Raw genomic sequence first — 19,552 nt, forward strand, 5'->3', positions numbered from 1 at the left:
AAGGCCAGGGTAGGCACATAGCTAGTGAGGGAGTTTATATATTAATAAAATTATTGCTGTCATTCACAAAAAGTTGGATACAAGCAACTCTTGCTGCTTTCCCTTTTTTTGTCTGTCCTCTCATGCAATGTGATTTATTACCCCATTATCAGCTCCTAAAAGAAGAGGGGGACAGTACAATGGTTATTCAGCAAACCATAAACGTCCTGAAAAGTGGTTTTAGCAAGTTCTCCTCCCTTTCCTTGCTGTAAGCAGAGGCAGGAGAGGAAGATCAGGATGGTATGAGCGGGGTGAGATCCAAAAGGAGAGCATGAAAATCTCTAACGTGTGGGTGCAATGGTCTGGGCTCCTTTCCTTCGCTCGGAGGGGGGTTGGATGCGACAGAGGCAACGTTCCCTGCGCGGTGCCGGGTGCTGGATTCCCGCATGAGGCAGGCGGGTGCCAGGCCGGGGTGCCGCTCCCCGCTGCCAGGCTGTGCTTTCCCTCTGCGCCAGGAGAGGGATCCGCAGCCCCGGGCGCGCCTCCGCCCGCGCTCCCGGCGGGCAGCGCCGGCCCCGCGGCCATGGCCCCGCGCCTGCGGCCCCGTCCCGCTGCCCCTTCTCCGCCGGGACCCGGCCCGAGCCCTCTGCCAGGTAACGGGGGCGGGCGGGGCGGGGGCCCGGCCGCCTCCGAGGATCCTGCCCCGGGCGCTGCGCCCTGCGAGGTTGTAGCGGAGGCCGGCCCTGGGTGTTCAGGGGGCTCAGCTTCAGGCGGGGAGGACAGCGAGAGTCAGAGAGCACCAGAGAGACATTTACATCTTTATTGTGCTAATTAATACAAAAGAGAGGGATCGGGGAGGAGGAGCCAGCAAGGCTGCGGCTCTCGGGGATGCCATCACCTGCCCAAACATCCCCCACCACCAATGCCGACTCGGTCACCCCAGGCGGGCAGATTTAGCTTGGCACCAGCTGCTGCCATCACCACTCAAGCCGCTGGCTCCATCCTCTGTGCTGCAATGTGGATCGGCGCTCCTCGCAGCAGGGGACAGGCAGCCAGCAGCTCCAGCTGGAGCCAGGGCAGCAGCATCACAGAGCCTGCTGCAGAAACACAGGGACAGCGTCAGGGTCGCTCGGCTGGGTCTCCAGGGTGGCAGACCTGTGGAGCAGCACGGGGTGCTTGTTGAAGGCACCAGGCCAAGCCAGAGGAATCACCACGGGGGTCTCCAGGGATGATGTGTCTGGTTTGGAGCATCCCAGTAACCGGAACTCCTCAGTGCTCACGTCGAGGGGTGCACTGGTATCTATAAAGGACTTTATTGCCGAGATGTCCCACCTGGGTGCTGGCACGTTCCCAAGGGCTGAGATGTCTCCAACCAGCTCAGAGCTCTTGAAGAGCAGACTCTCCAGCGGTTTGGAGGGCTTGTCTTTCTTGCAAGGTGTCGAGGTGTTCTGTGACACCACATTTATCAGGCAGCCATCTCTGCTGGGGTGCTCACAGAGCAAACCAGACAGCTCAAAGGTGGCCTGTCCATGGTGGGCCTTGCAAAAGCAGACAAGACTGAGGTCAGAGATGCCCTGGGTCAGGCTGTGCAGTTCAGCCTTCACACAGCTGCTCAGAGACTCTGCCTGCTTGACAACACACGGAGAACTGCCATTTGCTGTGTTGTCCAAGTCCCCAGGGAGCTCACAGAAGTCAGCTTTTGAAGCACTGCTAGAGTCCATGTAATAACTCAGAACAGGAGAAGAGTGGCTGTGGCTGGAGGAGTTGGCCAAGAACCCATTTTCTAGGATTTCCTTTCTGGTCAGAATGCTGGTACTGTGCCTCTGGGTGGACAGCATGGTGCAGAATCCAACAGCTTACAGACAGACAGGATGACCCTGTCAGGATAAACCTGTTACTGCTCACCAATGGATTACAGAAGCAGGACTACTCTTGGCAAAATCCTGTCTCAGTCTTGCAATGAACTGAGCAGGATCCAGGACATGCAGGAGGGCATCCAGCCTATCACTGTATTTTCAAGTAAAAATTCTAACACAGCCTGTTAGCTGCTCAGAGGTCATTGTGGAATCTCCCTGAAGTTATATTTATTTGACCTCAGCCTCTACATTACTAGTCCCAGATCTGTACAGGGGATAGAGATACTTTATCCTTACTCCTGGAGTCAAAGAGCCCCTAACCTCTGCTAGAATTAAGTCCCTTTGACAAGGAGGCACCAAAACCAGACTCTGGCTAGGATGGGAGAAGCAGCTCTCATCATACTTTTAATCCCACACATGATACCCTCACCACCAGCTCAACCAGGAGCTGACATCCAGCTCCTGCCTGAGGGACTAGGGCAGGCTAGACCAGGGGATGGCTACACTCTAAATCCATCTTTACTCTGAATACATGTTAAACAGTAATAAATAGCTCCTGAATTTTCTGTAAAGGGACTGTATGATCAATCTAGAACAAAAGTCTTAAAGAAACTAAAACCTTCTTCTCTTAGCACACAAGAAATAAAAGAAGGAATAAGAAAACAGATTAAATAGTACAACTTACTTTTAGCTCCTCTAAAGGCCCCTTTTCTACCAGCCTTACTTACAGCAGTTTTATAGTTCTGCTAATCAATTATCAGGCTGATTTCCCAATTAAGCTCGTTTGGGAGAGGGAGTGGCTTCTGTTTGCCTCTTTTTAAGCACAGGGGCAGTGAGGCTATGGCTGACTGATGGAGGAACTCTGAGATCTGTAAGGGCTGGGTTGTGTTTGTCCTGTTTTAAAGTGGGTCTTTAGTAAGGTCATGTTTTCCTTTAAGTCCTGCCTTGTTTTTTGTGAGCTGTTGGTTAGGAATACCCACGTGTACAGACCTTGCATTGATGATATAGACAATATATGTTAGAATATTTGGGCAATAGTCTCAGGAACAGGGTTGGTTTGTGGCTGTCCTAGGCAGGGCCAGAAGTTGCAGTTTGATCTTTGGGAGTCCCTTCTAGCCTGGAATATTCAGTGATTCTTTAACACGTGTGATGCTCCTGCCCTGTGCCTGGGGCTGCTGGGGGGTCCTAGGTCAGGAGGGGTGAATGGAGGGCATCCAGTGTTGGAGTGGGGGGGTCCTGGGAGTCCTGTGTCTGTGTGGAGATGGATGCAGAGGTGCTGAGGATGGTAACGAGTAGTCATGGGTTAGTGTTGGGGTGAGTGAGGGTCCTGGGTCAGTTTGGGGGATCTTAGTGGTTTGGGGTCGGTACAGGGGTGGATGTGGAGGGATCCCTGGGTCAGTGCAGGGTTGGATGATGAGAGTCGTGGGGGTCCCTGGTCGGTGTGAGGGTGGATGAGGAGATTCACTCCAGGGGCTTGGATCAGTGTGGGGTCTCGGATCAGTGCGGGGTCGGTGTGGGGATGGATGTGGGGGGTCCTGAAGACAGTGCTGTGTTGCACTTGGGGAGTGCCGGCTGTCCCGGTTTGGTGCGGGACTGGATGAGGGGATCCCGCAGGATGTGCTGGTGTCGGTGCGGGGTGTCCCGGGTTGGTGCGGGGCTGGCTGCGGGGTGTCCCGGGTTGGTGCGGGGCTGGCTGCGGGGTGTCCCGGGTTGGTGCGGGGCTGGCTGCGGGGTGTCCGGGCTGGCTGCGGGGTATCCCGGCTGGCTGCGGGTGTCCCGGGATCGCTGCGGGCTCCCTGAGGGCGCCGGGGGCGGGGCGGGCGGGCGCCCTCCCGCGCGCGCCTCTTTGTGCGGGCGGGAGGCGCAGCGCGCATGCGCGGGCCGGCCCCGCGCGGGGGGGGCGCCGTTGGCGCGAGATAGGAAAGCGCCGCCAGCGCCGCCGCTCCGGACCCGCGCCCGGCCCTCAGCCCGAGCCCGGCCCGGCCCGCCATGGCTCGCCGCGCCCGCGGGTGAGTGCCTGCCCCGCCGAGCCGGGGCTCCCCGTGCCCGCTCCCTGCCGCGGGAGGCTCCACCCGGCAGCCCCGTTCCCGCTCGCCGGCCGGCCAGCGGGATGCGGGATGCAGGGCGGCGGCCCCGCCGTCCCGCTCTGGGGCATCCCCCCGGCTCCGGCCGCGCCCGGCTCTGCCCGCTCGGGAGCGGGGGGTGAGCGGGAGCCCTGCCACCGCTCCGGCCATCCGGGAGCTGCTGAGCTGTACCGGGGCAATGCTGCCGCTGCCCAGATGCAAAGTCCACCCCGAGGGATAGAAGGGGCAGAAGTGGAAAGAAACGCTCTTTCCCCTGCTCTGGGCAGAATAAAACTCGCCAGCAGGCGCTGGAGCCTAAAGTCGAGGATTTCCTTTCAGTCTGGGATGTGTGGGTGGGTGTCGGTGAGGCTGGGACTCGATGCTGTAAGGGCGAGATCTGGAGCTCTGCTCTAAATGGTTGAGGTTGCTCCGTCTCCTGCAATTTTATCAGGAAGAAATGATAATCTTCCTTTATTCACCCCTAGTGAGGACCAGGATGAGCTGCATTACCAGGATGCCGATTTGGATGTGCCAGAGCAGCGGGATGGCAGGTGCAAAGTCAAGTGGACGCCAGAAGAGGTGAGTGAGAGCCTGAAATTTGCTGAGAGAGGTGCTTTGAGGTGTGCCTCTGACATGGCACCCTGGGCTTGGGTGACTCCACCCCAGTCCTCACCTGCCAGCCACAAGCTCACCTCCTGTCTTGCTACTGGGGAGCATGTGTCTTTTTGTACTGAGGCTCAGGGGGGTTTGAAGTGTAGCCTGTTGAGCAAGAGCTCAAATATTTTAAACTTAAGCCTCTGAGTACTGAGTAAAACACCACTGCCTGCAGCACTCCTATGAGTACAGAGGGGTCCAGATGATGGCTGAGGCCTCCAACAAGATAAAATATCCACTGGGAATGTACTCTTTTTTTTTTGGAGCAAAAGCAGGGAGTATTGACACTTGGGATCATGGCTTAGTCATCCTGGCTAAGAGCCTGAAATAAACTGGGATATTTTCTTCCTATCAGTTTTGTGCTGTATGAAAACTACAGCTGGGGTCAGAGCACCAAGTAAGGTGGAGGGATCAAAGCCTCGGGCTCATGTTGGGCAGGAGTAATTTCATTATTGGATTACCCAGAGCCCGCAGACCAGGATGTCTCTTACAGATTTTCTGTGAGCTGTAGGAGTTTGCATATCCAGACTATAGCAGGGATCACAAAAGAGATGCTGCAGAGCCCTGTAGCATTGAAAGACAGGAGCACCAGGCAGGGGGTGATATACTTCAATCAGTCAGCTTTCCTGGCCAGACAGTGCCAGTGGCTGACCTGGGAGATAGACTTGTCTGGTCAGGAGTGCTCTGGGGCTGGATAAGCAGGCCCTTGGCTACAGGGTTTGAATCAGACTGTGGAGGAACAGAGCTGAGCTCTTGTTTTGTACTTAATGCGTGAGCTCAGAACCAGTCTGTTCCAGTTGGGGTCCCTGTACTGGAGGGCTGCTAAACACTGGTGTGAGTTGCCTTCCTCCCCTGAGCACACAATGCCAACAAAACCTTGACAGGTCAAAATGTCTAACTTGTTCTTTTAATGTCATCAGCCCTGTGGTGTGTGTATTCTCTCAGTGTGTCTGAAAGTGGATGTTTTTGTCCTTTGCAGGATGAACAGCTGAAGATGTTAGTGAGCCATTATGGGCAGAATGACTGGAAGTTCCTGGCCAGTCACTTTCCTGTAAGTGACCCTGTGCTCAGCTGGGAATCCCTGTGTTCTTATGTTGCTGCTTCTCCTTGCGCTGGTTACTGTTTCTGCGCAGAGTGAGACTCTGTTCTGACTTCTTAGGTTCAAGCAGTGAAATGGGGCTGCCTCAGGGCAGTGAGATCTTCTTGCCTACAGGGCTTACCAGGCCGAGTCTGTGGGATTTGGGATGAGAAACTGTGAGGTTCCTGTCCCTGTGTGCAGTGCCCTGGGCCCAGGGCCTCTGTGGTTATTCTCTATGTGCTTCTGCTGTAGGACAGCCTGTGTGTATGGGGGCTGCTGTCACTTTTGGGGCTTTTTGGGCCTCTGGAGCCTGTGGTCTAACACAAGGCTGTTCCCATTCCTGTTCCCAGAACCGCAGTGACCAGCAGTGTCAGTACCGGTGGCTGAGAGTGTTGAATCCAGACCTGGTTAAGGGTCCATGGACCAAAGAAGAGGATCAAAAGGTGAGTCAGGGCTGAGAGGATCGGTGTTGGATTGTCTCTGTCTGCAGGGGGTGGAGATGTCAGGCCCATCCTCAGGTGTTGTACACTGTGTGTAATTGTTCCCCATGGTGGATACCTGTGAGAGCAGCTCTGTCTGCCCTGAGGCAGCCATGGCTGGGATGTGATGTGATCTAGGCCTCTCCAGGTAAACACCTTCTCCCTTTCACACAGTGCTGCTACAGTAGGCTGCCAAGGGAGAGGGCTGAAAGGGGAATTAATTCATCTGCCTCCTGGCAGGCTTCCACCTGGCCTGTCCAGGTTGGATCTAAGAGAAAATAAAACTGGCATTTCCTGTGCCACTGTAGGCAGGCTGGAGTGGATGTCTGAGGTTGGCTGGGTGAATCATGACTTCTGTGAGCCTGTTTCTCTGCTGATTCCAGAATCAGCTGAGAGGGGGTGGCTCAGACAGACTCATCATCTTGATGTTTTTAAGAAAAATTGGAGTGAAAACCAATTTTACTGAGGTTTTCTGGTACAGACCATCCTAGTTTGGCAGATTCTCTTTAACACTCCTGCTTCCTGACTTCTTTCCCTTTTGGTCTCATAATGTTTTTGTCAAGCCCTAAGGAAGCTTCTCCTGATGTCGTCTGCCATTCTTACAGCAAAGCAGTTGTTGCCTGCTTTCCCCTTCCCTTTGCATTGGCAGTCTACCCATTCTGTCCAGGCTAGGCTCCAGCTCTCATTGCTTTGACCCAGCTCCTTGGCCTCAGTTTGACATCCTTGGTCCATTTTTCTGTGTTTGAAAGGCAAGAGTCTGCAGCAGGGACATTAGTTACGTGAGCATCACTTCTACCTGCACCTCTCAGCTCAGCACAGCTGGCCAGGGTAGAAATGTTCTTTGAGAACTCAGCCAGGATTTTGATGTGCTGAACGTTGCAGGAAGGAGATTGCTTCATCCTGACTGTGCCCCAGATGTTGTAGGAGCCCAGAAGTGTTTGTGTTGGGGCTCTGGCAGAAGTGACAAAGCCCTGGGTGGAGGGTAAGAGGCAAAATGGATGTTTCTGAAGTGAATTTGGATCTCTCCCTGTGTGTTCCTGGTGCTGTCAGAGTGTGGAGCTGCAGTTCTGTTTGTCCTGGGTGTACCACACCATTAAAGGGAGCAGCAGGCCAGTGCAGAACTGATGGGGACACTTGTCACACAGCCAGGTCCTTGGCAGTAGGGAGGGCAGAGGAGTCTTGGAGTAGGTAGAACTTGGCCCTTGCTCAGAAATGGGAATGTGTTTCTATATCTGGGCACCTGCCAGTCTCCACCCCACCTTCTGTGAGGGCTCATCTGCATTCACAGCTGTCCTGTGGGAAAAGGTCTGCATGGAAACAGCCTCTAACAGAAATTTGGCTGAATTGTTGCTCATGAGGGTTGGAACACCTGATAGCCCTTTTGGGTCCCTCCAGCTGTTCCTCCAAAGGGGCCTTCTTTTGTCTGCCTCACCTGGTCCCAAGAGAGCCAAAGAGCAAAGCCTGAAGATGACTGTACTGACCTTCCCCTCCCTAATGCCATTTCCTTATTTCCCTCCCACTGTCTCCAAAGGTCATTGAACTGGTTAAAAAATATGGCACCAAGCAGTGGACCCTGATAGCCAAGCACCTGAAGGGGCGGTTAGGGAAGCAGTGCCGGGAACGCTGGCATAACCACCTGAACCCTGAGGTGAAGAAATCCTCGTGGACAGAGGAGGAGGATCGCATCATATTTGAGGCCCACAAGGTCCTGGGGAATCGCTGGGCAGAGATTGCCAAGCTGCTGCCTGGGAGGTAGGACCCCTTTACTCACAGCTGCCTTCCCTGCTGGGTGGCTTGTGGAGATCGGTGTAAGGCTCTCAGGATGGGGCTGGAGCTGGTAGCTGTGCTGTAAAGCAGCTCTAAGTGATGGTTTGTTCCTTTCTGCTTCCTCTGCAGGACTGACAATGCTGTGAAGAATCACTGGAACTCCACCATCAAGCGGAAAGTGGACACGGGAGGTTTCCTCAATGAAACCAAGGAGTCCAAGTCTCTCTATGTCCTCGTGGAGGTGGATAACAAGGAGAGGCAAAGTCAGGCGACAGCTGAGAGCCAGGTACTGCACTTGCAGCAGGCAGCTGGGTCAGTCCCCTGCCCTGCTAATGGATCCTGGACCTCTTCATCCACCCTTCTGCTGCCTCTTGCTGCCTTTTCCACAGGCTGGTGTCTGCATAGCCAGTCTGTGCCTTCCCCAGCCTCCCAGATCTCTCCCTCCAGTAGCCAGAGGTGTTATGTGAGCCTGAGTGTGTTATCCAGGCAGAGGACAGCAGTCTGCCAGAGCTGTTACCTTGCCAATCCCAGCATCAAGTCTGTCTTGGACACTGAATGTTCTTTTGGCTTCTTTGTGTTATTGCTGGGGGGAGAAGGAGGCCGCTCCAGACAGTGTGTGTGTGTGGGAGCAGGGTGAAGAGATACTGTGTTCCTTCCCTCTAAAAAAGGGAGCAGGGAACTACACTCAGTGATTGTTTTTGTGAAAAAAAACATATATTTTTTGAAGGCAGGCTCCTGTTAAATAGGAAACAGAATTAGTGCTACATACTCAGCCTAAGTACAACTTTCTCCTGGGACACTGTTAAGTGAAATCTTGAATTAAACAGTCCTGTGCTCATTATGTTGCAAGGACTCCTTCTTAGGTAGTGTATGGGATAGAGCAGTGAGGGAGAATGGGGATGTGGAACAAACAGTGGCAGGTAAGAGAGTTGGCAAAGCTGAATGTGTCCAGGTACTCTCTGTCCCCAGGACCTGACACTGTTCCCTTCTGCTGATATCTGGGCTTTCTTTGTTGTATGTGCCAAGAACGTCCTGCCAAACTGGCCAGTGGATATCTCTGAAATAAAGGAAGAAGAGAGTGATGAGGAAGTGACGGGTGTGCAGGAGTTGCCCTCGGAGCTGCCAGCTGCAGGAGTGGCAGAGCAGAACGTGGAGGGCACCCCAGATGATGCAGTGCCTGAGGATGGCACTTCACTGTCCGAGTCACCGTACAAATGGGTTGTTGAAGCTGCCAACTATTTGTACCCAGCTTGTAACCCAGCCTTCAGTGAAGCTCTGGACATGATTGAATCTGTAAGTAATAGACCCTTGTTCTTCCAGTTACTGGACACTGGTCCTCACCCTTTTTGTTTGAGTGAACTTACCATATCCCCTTGATCATCACCCTGAGGAGGACTGGGTCTGTCATTGCCTTGCTGCTTCCCCCTGTCTCTCTTCCAGGGCTGGATTACACCTTTCTCTCTCTGTCAGTATTGCTGTGGGCTTGTAGGTTTTCCTAGCTGGTTGTCCTTGTGCATAGGCTCTGCCTGTGTGGGAGGCTGTAAGTGCTGGCAGACTTGATTTCAAGCCCTTCTTTGTCAGCCAGTGTCCCCAGCTCTCCTTTTTGTAATGGTTCAGGCCCATGCTCATTGGCTGTCCTTTCTGTCCTGTTGTGGGGTGGGATAGGACAGGACAGACTGGGAGTAAGCCAAGCCCATTGAACTATGCAGGACAGACCCCTTCACACTGGCATAATTGCCACCATTTGCTTTCAGTGGAGGTAGCTTCACTGAAATTGGTTATTTTCAGCCAGTCAAGCAGCGCTGAGATCCCCTGGGTGACAGAGGCATGTCAGGGTGGGAGGCTGGCTAAAATCAACAGGGCACTTTGCTGCCATCAGAGGGAAGCTGCCTCTGCAGCCCCCCAGCCTGCCTGAGGCGTTTACACTCCTGAAGGAGTCACTTTGTACAGGAAGACAGTGTGCCTGAGGCTGAGCAACACATCTGTGGGCCCTTGGGGGCCTGCCTGTGTAGTGCTGGGTGCTGGGGTGGAGCTGTGAAGCAGCTCATTTCTGAACTGGGCTGGGTAGTTTTAATCTGTTTTCAGCTGTGCAAGTTACACCAGAGCCCCATGCCCAGCTTTACAGGTGTGCCCAAAACTGTGGGCTGTTCTTGTGTGATAGTTGCTTTGTTCAGTCCCTGTCCCCAGCCCTCTGCCCAGCTGTGTGTTTTGTCCCCTCCCTGAGGGGTGCAGCTGTTTGTGCAGCTGTGCTGTGAACCAAAGAGGGAAACCAGCCTTGCAAAACTAGAGAAACCTGCCCTGTGCACAAGCAGCAACTTTCAGCTGGGTCAGATCCCTGCTCTGGCTCCAGCTGTGCCTGTGGCAGAGGAGAGCAGGGCTTGAGCTGTCCCTGGCCAGGCTCCTTCCAGAGCTTGGTGCCATCTCACACCCCCACTTATTTCACCTCCCAGTTCACCAGTCTGTGTGCTCAGCTGCCAGCCTGGGCTGCTGCTGATTCTTTCTCTCTTGTTCAGGACCCAGATGGGTGGTGTGACCTGACCCAGTTTGACCTGCCTGAGGAGCCCTCGGCCGGCGGCAGCAGTGGCAGCGCCAGCCCGGCCAGAGCAGCGCCCGGTGAGGCGGCCCCAGCCCTGCCCAATGTCACTGAGTACCGCCTGGATGGCCACACCATCTCTGACCTGAGCAGGAGCAGCAAGGGAGAGCTCATCCCCATCTCCCCACACGCTGAGGGCAGCTTTGGCACCCCGCCCTCAGTGCTGAAGAGGCAGAAGAAGAGGAAGATCTCCCTCTCGCCTGTCTCAGAGAATGTCACCAGCACCAGCATGTCCTTCCTGGACTCCTGCAACAGTATGACACCCAAGGGCACCCCTGTAAAGACACTGCCCTTCTCTCCATCTCAGGTATCTTCTTGCCCTCATGTCATGTATTCCCATCAGCTCTGCCAGCTTTATGCTCCTCCTGCCTTGAAGGAGGCCGTGCCAGTGTGCAGAGTGTGTTCCTGTGCTGAGAGAAGGCTCAGAGCTGGTTTCTGGCATTGCTCTTCTTCAGCACTGCCCTTCCTGTGGGAGCAGCAGCCTGGGTCTCCATCTGGGAGTGACTGCAGTTTTAAGAAAGCCCAGCTACCCTGTGTGAGGGGCAGGACATGTGCCCAGTGTGAGGAAGGAGCCCCATCTGCATACCAGGGTGTGATGGAGAGCACACTGCTGCTGTCCCCAGGGCATTGCTGCCCCAGCTGTGGGCAGCAGAGTGGCACCAGTGAAAACTTGCTTTCCCTGTCTGTTTTCCTGTGTCTATTTGCAGTTCAGTCACACACACAGGCTGGGCAGCAAACACCATGCGCAGATCTGTCTTGCTGTGCCTATTAAAATACTCCAGGCCTTTGTTGCAAAAGGGACTCAGGATCTTTCAGCCTTTGCTGTGACTCCCACACTGTCCACCTCTCCAACACACATCACCTTGGAGCACTGGGGTGGTCAGACCCACAAGTGTCTCATGTGGAGGTGGTGGTGTTGTGTCTATAAATCAGAATAAAAGGCTGATGCATTCTCCAGCATGGTTTTACTGCAGCTCTGTTGTCCAGACCCTCCCTAGCTGTGCCTTCCAGGCCTTTATTTCTGATGTTTCTGCAGCAGGAAAGGTGGGAGAGGCACCACAGGGGAATCCAAAATACAGGTTCAGGTGGGCCTTGAATGAAAAGCCAGCACAAAGAAGAAATCAGAGCAGGACCCATAGTGTACAGCTCTGCAGAGTGTGAAAGGCAGGAATGTCTGGAGTGAGTGAGAAGGCAAAGTGCTTGCCCTGCCTCAAGCTGAGCTTCAGCCATCAGTGAATGTCACACAGTTTTGCTCTTCCAAGAGGCTCTTGGGTACAAACACTGTTCTTTATGGGAGCAGAGCTGTCACTTACTGGCTGTTGGGAAGTCAAACCCTAGAAAAGCTAACACAGCTTGTTTTCTCATTGTTTAAACTGAAGACAGCTCAGTGTTAACAGCTCACATCTCAGCTTGTACACTTTGTGTTACATGGACTTCCCTCATGTTTGCCACCCTAAGGTTGGAATAGACTGTGTGAGCTGGGATTACCAGTGCAAGGAGACTTCTCTTCCACTCTGTAGTTGGTAGCTGTGATAGTTGTATCAGCTCATCCCTTATGGGAAGTCAATAATCCTTATGGGTGTGAGGCATCTTCTGGCAACTTTCCTGTGTGTGTCTGTGAGTCTGTAACCCTGGTTTGGGAGGGCTGTTTGTGCTTCAGGGCTTCCCTCATGTTTAGGAAAAGGTAACAGCTTGTGATGCAGTGCTGGGCTGCTTGAGACTCAGTGTCTTCAATTTTTCTTTCCTGTGCTGTGCAGTTCTTGAACTTTTGGACCAAACAGGATACACTAGAACTGGAGAACCCTTCCCTGACCTCCACGCCTGTGTGCAGCCAGAAGGTGATTGTCACCACCCCACTGCACAGGGACAAGACCCCTCTGCTCCAGAAGAACTTAGCGTAAGTCCTCCCTTTTCCACACAGGGGTCTGGTCCCATTCCAGCACAGCTCTCAGTACTTCTCATGATATTACTGAGAGGGGCAAGACAGACTGGGCATTTCCTTAAATCAGTATTTTCCCCCCCAAAACAGCTCTTTGAGCTGCAGAGAGTGAGTGTCCAGTCTGACTAGGGGCACAGCTAAGTGACCTCTGTTGTGCTCAGTTGCTGGGTGGGTTGTGGCCTTTTACAGCCTGTCTGATCCCTTGTCTTCCCCACTCTGCTTCCAGGTTTGTCACACCAGATCAGACATATGTGGTGGACAACACGCCTCACACTCCCACGCCTTTCAAAAATGCCCTGGAGAAATATGGACCAATTAGACCTCTGGTAATTACTGTGGAGGGCTGTGCCAGAGGCTCTGGTGGATGCAAATGAGATGAGGGGTGGGGGGAGGCTGGGGCAGGGCTGTGAACAAACTCTTACCTGTGTCAGAGCAAGGGGCAGTTTGGTAGTGCCAGGCTGAGAGGGGAGGGGTGAAGGGGACATTGTCATAGTGATCATTTCATTGTAAGGAGCTGCAGACCTTTTAACTCCTCTGTAAACTAGCTAAAAATGCCAAAAGCTGCCCTTGAATCAGGCTGCAGTGCTTGGCTACTGATGACCTTGAGGAAGAGCAGGGAAATTATTTGCCTAGACCTCCCTGTGGAGCTGGATCTCCCAGGCATTGTGTGCACACTGGTCTCCTGATGGCACACTGGGGTTCAGCTGATAAGTCCCTCAGGCCTGGAGATCCTGTAAATCCATCAGGCTAGCAGAAAACTTGTATCTTTTCCAGCTGGGGAACAAATAGGTTCTTGTGTTTGTCCTCCCACTGTGAGCTCTCCTGACCCCATTGTCCCTTGAGGGAAACACTTGTGAGCCTGCCCAGCATAGAGATTTTGACTGCCTTGTCCTCTCTGCCATTTCACCCCAGCCCCAGACTCCTCACCTGGAAGAAGACTTGAAGGAGGTGCTCCGAAGTGAAGCTGGCATTGAACTCATCATAGAGGATGATGTGAAGCCTGAGAAACAGAAGAGGAAACAAGGGGTGAGCTGGCTGTGCATCCAGTACCAGCTGCTAAGCTGCCCTGTGCCCTTAAGAAGTGTCTTGGCTGGTTTTATTCATCTTGCTATTGGTGCCAAAATGTTTTTAGCATTGTGGCTGCTCTCTTTTAATCAGCAAGAGGTTAAAGCCTGCTTAAAATACTGCCAGGAGTGTCCTGGTTTATGCTGAGCTCAGGGCTTGTTGGCATACTTGGAATACCTGGGGCAAGTTGGGCTCCCAGAAGGCTGTGGGCTTGCAGGAGAGAGTCTCAGTTTCCTGGTGGCCTTCCCTTCCTACTAAAAGCTCTTCCTCCAAACTGGTGGCTCGAGGTGCCAGGAGTGGGACACTGGAAGCTGCTGTGCCCTGTGGTGGGGAAGGCTGCACACATTTTCTTCCTGAGGTGCTGGTGCCATGCAGAATGGGGGTGATGTGCACCTGGGCCCTCAGGAAGGCACTTTCCTGGGTGGGTTCATGCTGACACTGGTGTTCCTACGTTCCCCAGTTGCGCAGGAGTCCCATCAAGAAGGTCCGGAAGTCTCTGGCCCTGGATATTGTGGATGAAGATATGACACAGAACCTGCCTGCCCTCCCCAAGACTGTGTGTTTCAAAAGAGCCCAGGTGAGGGGTTGTGTGCTCAGAGCAGGGGCAGAGCTGGCTCTGCTCTGAAAAAACTCTGCAAAGCAGCAGTAGCAGCCTGGAGCTGCCTTTGAACAGTCCATGTGGATGAAGGGTTGGATTTCTTCTTTCCTTACACTTTTTCTCCTGGTGCAGCCTGTGAATTTCCTGTCAAGGTCCCTGAACCTCTCCTCCTCGAGCAGGAAGAATGACAGTGGTTTGCTCAACAGAGCCTTCGTGCAAGTGCAGCCAGAGAAAATGTCCTACAGGAAAATGCCAAGCCATTTCAGGCCACCAGCACCGGTAAGCCCTGCAGCAGCCACTGCTCTCCCAGGCAGGAGTTTACCTTGTCCCCTGATGGAGCTCTGAACTGCTGCACAGGCATCCCTACACTGTCAGGGCTGCCTTTACATCTGTCTTGGTTTGAAAAGGCAGGTGTCTGCTAAGGAAAGCAGGAGCCTCCTTTGAGACGGGAAAATGCAAACCCCAACCCCCCTTCTGAATTATTATAATCTTGAAATCAAGGGGCTCTCAGGCAAAGATATGGGAATAGGAATAACAATTCTTTACTGGGAAAATTAAAATAAAAATGCAGTAGTACAAAAAACAACCCATTGATGGAGTCAGAATACAACCTGACACCCCGTTGGTCAGGGTGCTGATAGCAGTCTGATTAAATGGTGGCTGCAGCCCCCTTGCAGTGACAGATGTGGTTCTGTGGAAGCAGTGATCCCATAGAAGGGTGTGGTGTAGATGGGTCCTGTTTTCCTCTGGGAATCCAGTGGAGAAAGGCTGTCTAGTGTTCTAAGGCTCTGATTATATCCAGGTAGGAGTGCTTGGCTCCTCTGCCTGGGTGGAGCATCCCAGAATGGGATGATGTAATTTTTATCAGTCATGCCGTGAGACTCAATGGCCCATTAACAGAAAATATCCCCCTGGAAGGAGGATGGGTGGTGGAAGAGATAAAGAACACTGCCCCACCTGATTTTAACAGCTGGTAATAGAATACATACTTTTGTTACATCTTGCATTGCAACCCAAGACAACAGCAAGGCTGGGAGATGCTGAGCCAGAGGTGTCATTTTATGTTGCTCAAAGCCACAGCTGTGGCCTGCTCAGCATGTTTGAGCCTGGATTTCCTCATGGGAATTTTCACCCATCAAGGAATTTGGATGACTGCTCTGGCAGTAAAGTGAACCTTCCTTTTTCCAGTGAGCACTCCTTGAGTGGACATCAGCAAGCTCATCTTTCTTGCTTTTCAGGGCAGAGCAACTCTGAAGTGCTGTATAAAGGTTGATCAGGAACACCCCTGTGTTTTTTTGGGGTGTTTCTGGGCTGTGGGGAAGGCTGTGAGCCTTAGGCTTTATCCTGACCCCATGGCAGTGGAGAGCTCCAGCTGGCAGTGTGGCACCTTGCACCTCATGGTGAGATTGCTGTTACAGCAGCTCTGTTCCTCAGCTCTGCACAGTTGGAACTGGGCTGTGCTGGAGTCACAGCAGCCTACAAATGCCCTCTGGGGCGTAAACAGAACTCTACAGTCTTCACCACATGCAGGATGCATTCATGGAGGGGTATCCCTTATTTGCTGTGCAGTGGAGCTTATGCATGGGGATTTGGACAGTAATTTTGTAGCTGTTTGCTTGGCTTGAGTCACTTGAGGTCTCTGGTAGCTTCAGTAGGGATGGAAACGTGCTGTTCTTGTTGGGGGGTTAAACTGCAACTGAAGGCTCCTGTGACAGTGTTTTCCCATCCCAGGAAGGTACAGTGCTGTCCTCAGGAAACTGCAGTGAATAGGGATCTGTCCCTGCATTAGAGCTGTTTTGTGAAACCTCTTTCTTCTGACAAATAAATACCCCTCAGGCAGATTAATTCCTTCCCCTTCCCAAAATAAACCCTTCTTAAATACTTCCATTTCTCCTCCTGTCCTTACCAGGGTCATATTGCTCCAAGAGCTAATAGCTCTGTATAAATAAACTTTGGGAGTGACTCGGGGGTGACAGGGAGGCAGCTGGTGTGGTGACAGAGTACAGGTGTGCAGTGAAATCCCATTGCCCACAGCCAGCAGGGCTGTCTGTGCTGCTGCTGGGCTCTGGGGATTTATTGTGCTGCTCTGGTGCTGCTGGCAGGCAATCCTTTATTAAGGAAGCTCATCCAGCTCTGGGCTGAGTCTCAGTGGGCCCAAAGCCACTCTGTGGCTGTGTGGGATGCTCCTGCTGTGGCCAGCACTGGAGCCCTGGGTCCCTGCAGTACATGTGAACAGCTATTTCCAGTTCAGGGCACTGCCTTGTCTCCTGGCTGCATTTACAAGAGGATTCTCAGGGGCTTTCCTGGAGTGCAGAACACCTCATGGGTGCCCTTTCTGCATGCAGAGACTGAAGCACTCCTGGGTTTTGGCTCCTCCTTTGTGCTGGGACACCCTGCTGAAACCAAAGGCACCAGATTGCTGTTAAGGATGGCATTTGATCAAAATTGACCTGAGGCCCAGCAGCTCCTGGAGGAATTGAACTGGTTGGCAATGAACTCCAAAGCTGTGCTTGAGTTCCTTCTGTCATTCTGGAATCTCTTCAGGGCAGTGAGTTTTAATAGGTTTGTGCTTTGGGATTTTTGTCTTGAGGCAAGTAAGGGAGAGCCCTGAAAGGTCATGTGAATTGTCTTGAAATAGAGCACTCACCTGGGAAACTGCTGAACCTAAACCCCAGAAATTGCCACCTCAACTGTCAGGACAAACTGGTGGCAGGCAAGTTCCTCCTGCTTGCAAGATGGGTTCTGAATCTTTGTTTCCCTTGTCAGTTTTGTTTGTTTCTGCAGTCTTTTAGAACAGGATGTCCCTGAGATGTTTTTCCTTGCCCTTGACTGTGTTGTGTACACATGCTTTCTTTTCCTTCTGCAGATGACCAGGGCTTGGAAAGCAGTGGCCTGTGGTGGAACTAGAGACCAACTCTTCATGCAGGAGAAAGCTCGACAGTTTTTGGGCACGTTGAAACAGAGTCACACATCAAGGACCTTAATCTTATCATGAAGGATTATTTTGCTTTCTAATTCTATTTTTTAAACTTTTTTAATGAGTGGAAGGGGAACCACAGGAAAAAAATATCTTCTGCCAGGCCTTAGTATACGGGAGTGGATTTGTTTTTTCCCTGCAGTTCCCAGGTAGATCTACATTGTAATAAATTTGGCTAACTGCTGGCTAGTGTGTGGAATGCAAGCTTTGGGATCATTATGGAAAGGCAGACAAGGGAGGCTTGGAGAACTGACAGCAAGACCTCTCTCTGCAAGACCTGAGTTCTGGAAAAGTGGAAGCAGCAGCCGTTTTCCACCTTGGAGCAGCAGGTGCTGGAGACTGGCCTTAGAGCATCCCTGGATTCCTGCTGCTGCTCTGGTACCTCAGGAATGGCTTTGTGAAGGTTCCTGCACACCTTGAGTTTCCTTCCTGGCTTTCCCCAGGGGATGGAGTGTCTCCCTGGGCTGGAGGATGAGGGAGGGCGTGCTGCTGTGGGGTGACCTGTGCCTGGAGCCCCTTGCTCCCCACGGGGCTGCTTTGTCCTGCCATGGCTCCAGCGGGGGCCTCTCGCCACAACTGTGCTCCCTCTTCCAATAAATGATGGTGCTCACATTCCTTGGACTCTGCTGCCTTCCTCAAGTGCTGTGAGGCAGAGGAAAAGTGCTGGTTTTTGCATGGGCTCTTTGCTCTCCTGGCAAGCTGCTGAATTCCTGTTACCCCCTCAGCATGAAGGAGAAGGGATGCTCCCCCCCTCTTAGTTTCATCTGCTGTTGAGAAGTTTTGGCTGCTTTATGGGCAGGTGCCACATTGTGTTTGAGTTGGGGTGCTTGGGCTCCCTGCAGGGCTGGATGGGGGCTGCAGGAAGGGCTGCAGGAGTGTGTGATGCAGCAGAGCCTTTCTGTTGCCCTTTCTTTACAGCCTAAAGTTGTACCCTTGTAGCTCCTCCAGTGCAGAAACAGTAACACCACCCTGGGCTGAGGGAGCAAGGATGGAATGTGGTGATCTTAGCAATGTTAACTTTGCAATTGGCAAGGTGTTGGGAAAACTGAAGGGAACTCGGCAGAGTAGGAAGAGCCTTTTGGCTGAGCTGTGCTGGGCTTTCCTTGGCCAAAGCCATCCTGGCAGATCTGCCTCTGGCTGGGGTGTGCACACAGCAAAGATGTGTTCACCCCAGGGTGGAAAACCAGAGCTGGGCTGTACAAATCTCATTTCAGGTACTGTCTTATGCTGGAAATACAGTCAAAAAATCCTTACTGACAAACTTGTTAATAAAACTTTGGATCCTGGGAAATGAGGGAGGTTTAGAAACCCAGCTCATTTTTCATTTTTACAAGCTTGGGGCCAGAGCAAATCCATGAAGTAATTTTTATTTCTGTTTCTTGGTGTTGCAGTGTTTGCTTTGGAAAGACAGATGGGAGCACTTGTCTGAAAGCCTGGCTTTAGCTGCTCCCATTCTGGTATAATTTTAAGAGAAATAGTCATAAACCCATCCCTCCCTGCTTGGCTTTGGTGGGCTCGGCTGTTCCTGCTCTGGGTGACTGTACAAACCCAAGCCTGGAATTGCAATTCCTTCCTGGAGCTGACACGAGCTGGGAGCTCTGAGCAGGCAGGGTTTGCTGGGGGATAATTCAGGGTGTGAGCCTGGCACCTCTGTTTGAGAGCTGCCCCCAGATTAAAGGAGGATGAGACAGAATATTAACTGAGGCTGTAAAGCCAGGCAGTGCAGGCTGTCCTGCATGGCAGATTGTTCATGGAGAATGATCAGGGGCAGGAAAATACCAAGGTCTAGCATAATTGATGAGTAAAAAAGAGAATTAGCTTTTAATTGGAAAAGGGAGCATACCCTAATCCCCCTTAGAGTTTTTCAAAATTTGTTCAGTTTTGGAAAGCTCACTCAAAGCAGCCAGCCCAGGGAATGGGATGCCTTGTACAGTAGTGATGTTATTTAAGGATGGGATTTGGGGTTTTTTTTGGGGGTTTTTGGTGCCAATGTGCTGTGCCCAGTTCTGAGTTCAGCCAGGAGTACTGGGCTGCTGGAAGTGCTTAATTCAGTCCATTGGGGGCAGGAGAGCCCAGTGCCTGGCTGTGAAAGTAAAGTGAGTTATCTGTAATTGTACAGGAGGTAACAGGTGCCAAAATTGCTGTCAGATCTGCAGAAAAGGACCAGATAAGAGGAAAAAAAATAATAGCTTTAGATTCAATTCTGCTGATGTACTGGTCTATTCCCAGGGTCAGTGTAAATTGAGGTTTGAATTAAGCCAAAACCAGCCCAGTTAATGTCTAAATCTACCATTTCTCAGGCCCTGCAGAAGCAGGCAAACACAAAATCAATATTTGCTCTAACTGTTGCTGAGTTTTCTTTACAGATTAATTTCTGCCTAATAATCCCTGCAGCTGCAGCTCTCTGGAGCCCTCCTGCCATGGCTCCTGTCCTGCCCCGTGGCTCCCTCCCAGCCCACCATCCCAAGGGGATGTGTGACCTGACCCCTCCTGCAAAACCCACC

The 19,552-nt window shown here is 52.4% G+C and overlaps 2 protein-coding genes across 7 annotated transcripts; one reads left to right on the forward strand and one right to left on the reverse strand.

Annotated features, from left to right (window-relative positions):
* The first annotated feature begins 408 nt into the window (after positions 1-408).
* On the forward strand, positions 409-17,660 carry MYBL2 (MYB proto-oncogene like 2). Of its 5 annotated transcripts, none has more exons than XM_086853159.1 (14): positions 409-632; positions 4,384-4,477; positions 5,532-5,603; positions 5,981-6,073; positions 7,641-7,861; positions 8,006-8,162; positions 8,903-9,169; positions 10,390-10,776; positions 12,227-12,366; positions 12,635-12,734; positions 13,321-13,434; positions 13,934-14,050; positions 14,204-14,350; positions 16,938-17,660. In XM_086853159.1, the coding sequence occupies exons 3-14, from the start codon at positions 5,547-5,549 to the stop codon at positions 17,064-17,066; spliced, it is 1,929 nt and encodes a 642-aa protein (XP_086709285.1). In that variant the 5' UTR covers positions 409-632; positions 4,384-4,477; positions 5,532-5,546; the 3' UTR covers positions 17,067-17,660. The 5 variants fall into 5 exon arrangements, with proteins under 5 accessions (XP_086709285.1, XP_086709284.1, XP_086709286.1 ...); XM_086853158.1 differs by lacking the exon at positions 409-632 and adding an exon at positions 2,628-2,706; XM_086853160.1 differs by lacking the exon at positions 409-632 and adding an exon at positions 2,655-2,706 and having other exon boundaries at positions 8,945-9,169.
* LOC111922322 (uncharacterized) lies at positions 786-2,625 on the reverse strand. 2 transcript variants are annotated; one of them, XM_023917868.2, is made up of 2 exons: positions 2,521-2,625; positions 786-1,856 (listed from the first exon to the last, which is right to left on the reverse strand). In XM_023917868.2, exon 2 carries the CDS (start codon positions 1,815-1,817, stop codon positions 1,065-1,067), a length of 753 nt encoding a protein of 250 aa, XP_023773636.2. In that variant the 5' UTR covers positions 1,818-1,856; positions 2,521-2,625; the 3' UTR covers positions 786-1,064. The 2 variants fall into 2 exon arrangements, with proteins under 2 accessions (XP_023773636.2, XP_023773638.2); XM_023917870.2 differs by having other exon boundaries at positions 786-1,834; positions 2,521-2,574.
* Positions 17,661-19,552: the final 1,892 nt, after the last annotated feature.

This window comes from Cyanistes caeruleus, chromosome 16 (assembly GCF_971803275.1).
Source record: "Cyanistes caeruleus chromosome 16, bCyaCae1.hap1.1, whole genome shotgun sequence".
NCBI lineage: Eukaryota > Metazoa > Chordata > Aves > Passeriformes > Paridae > Cyanistes > Cyanistes caeruleus.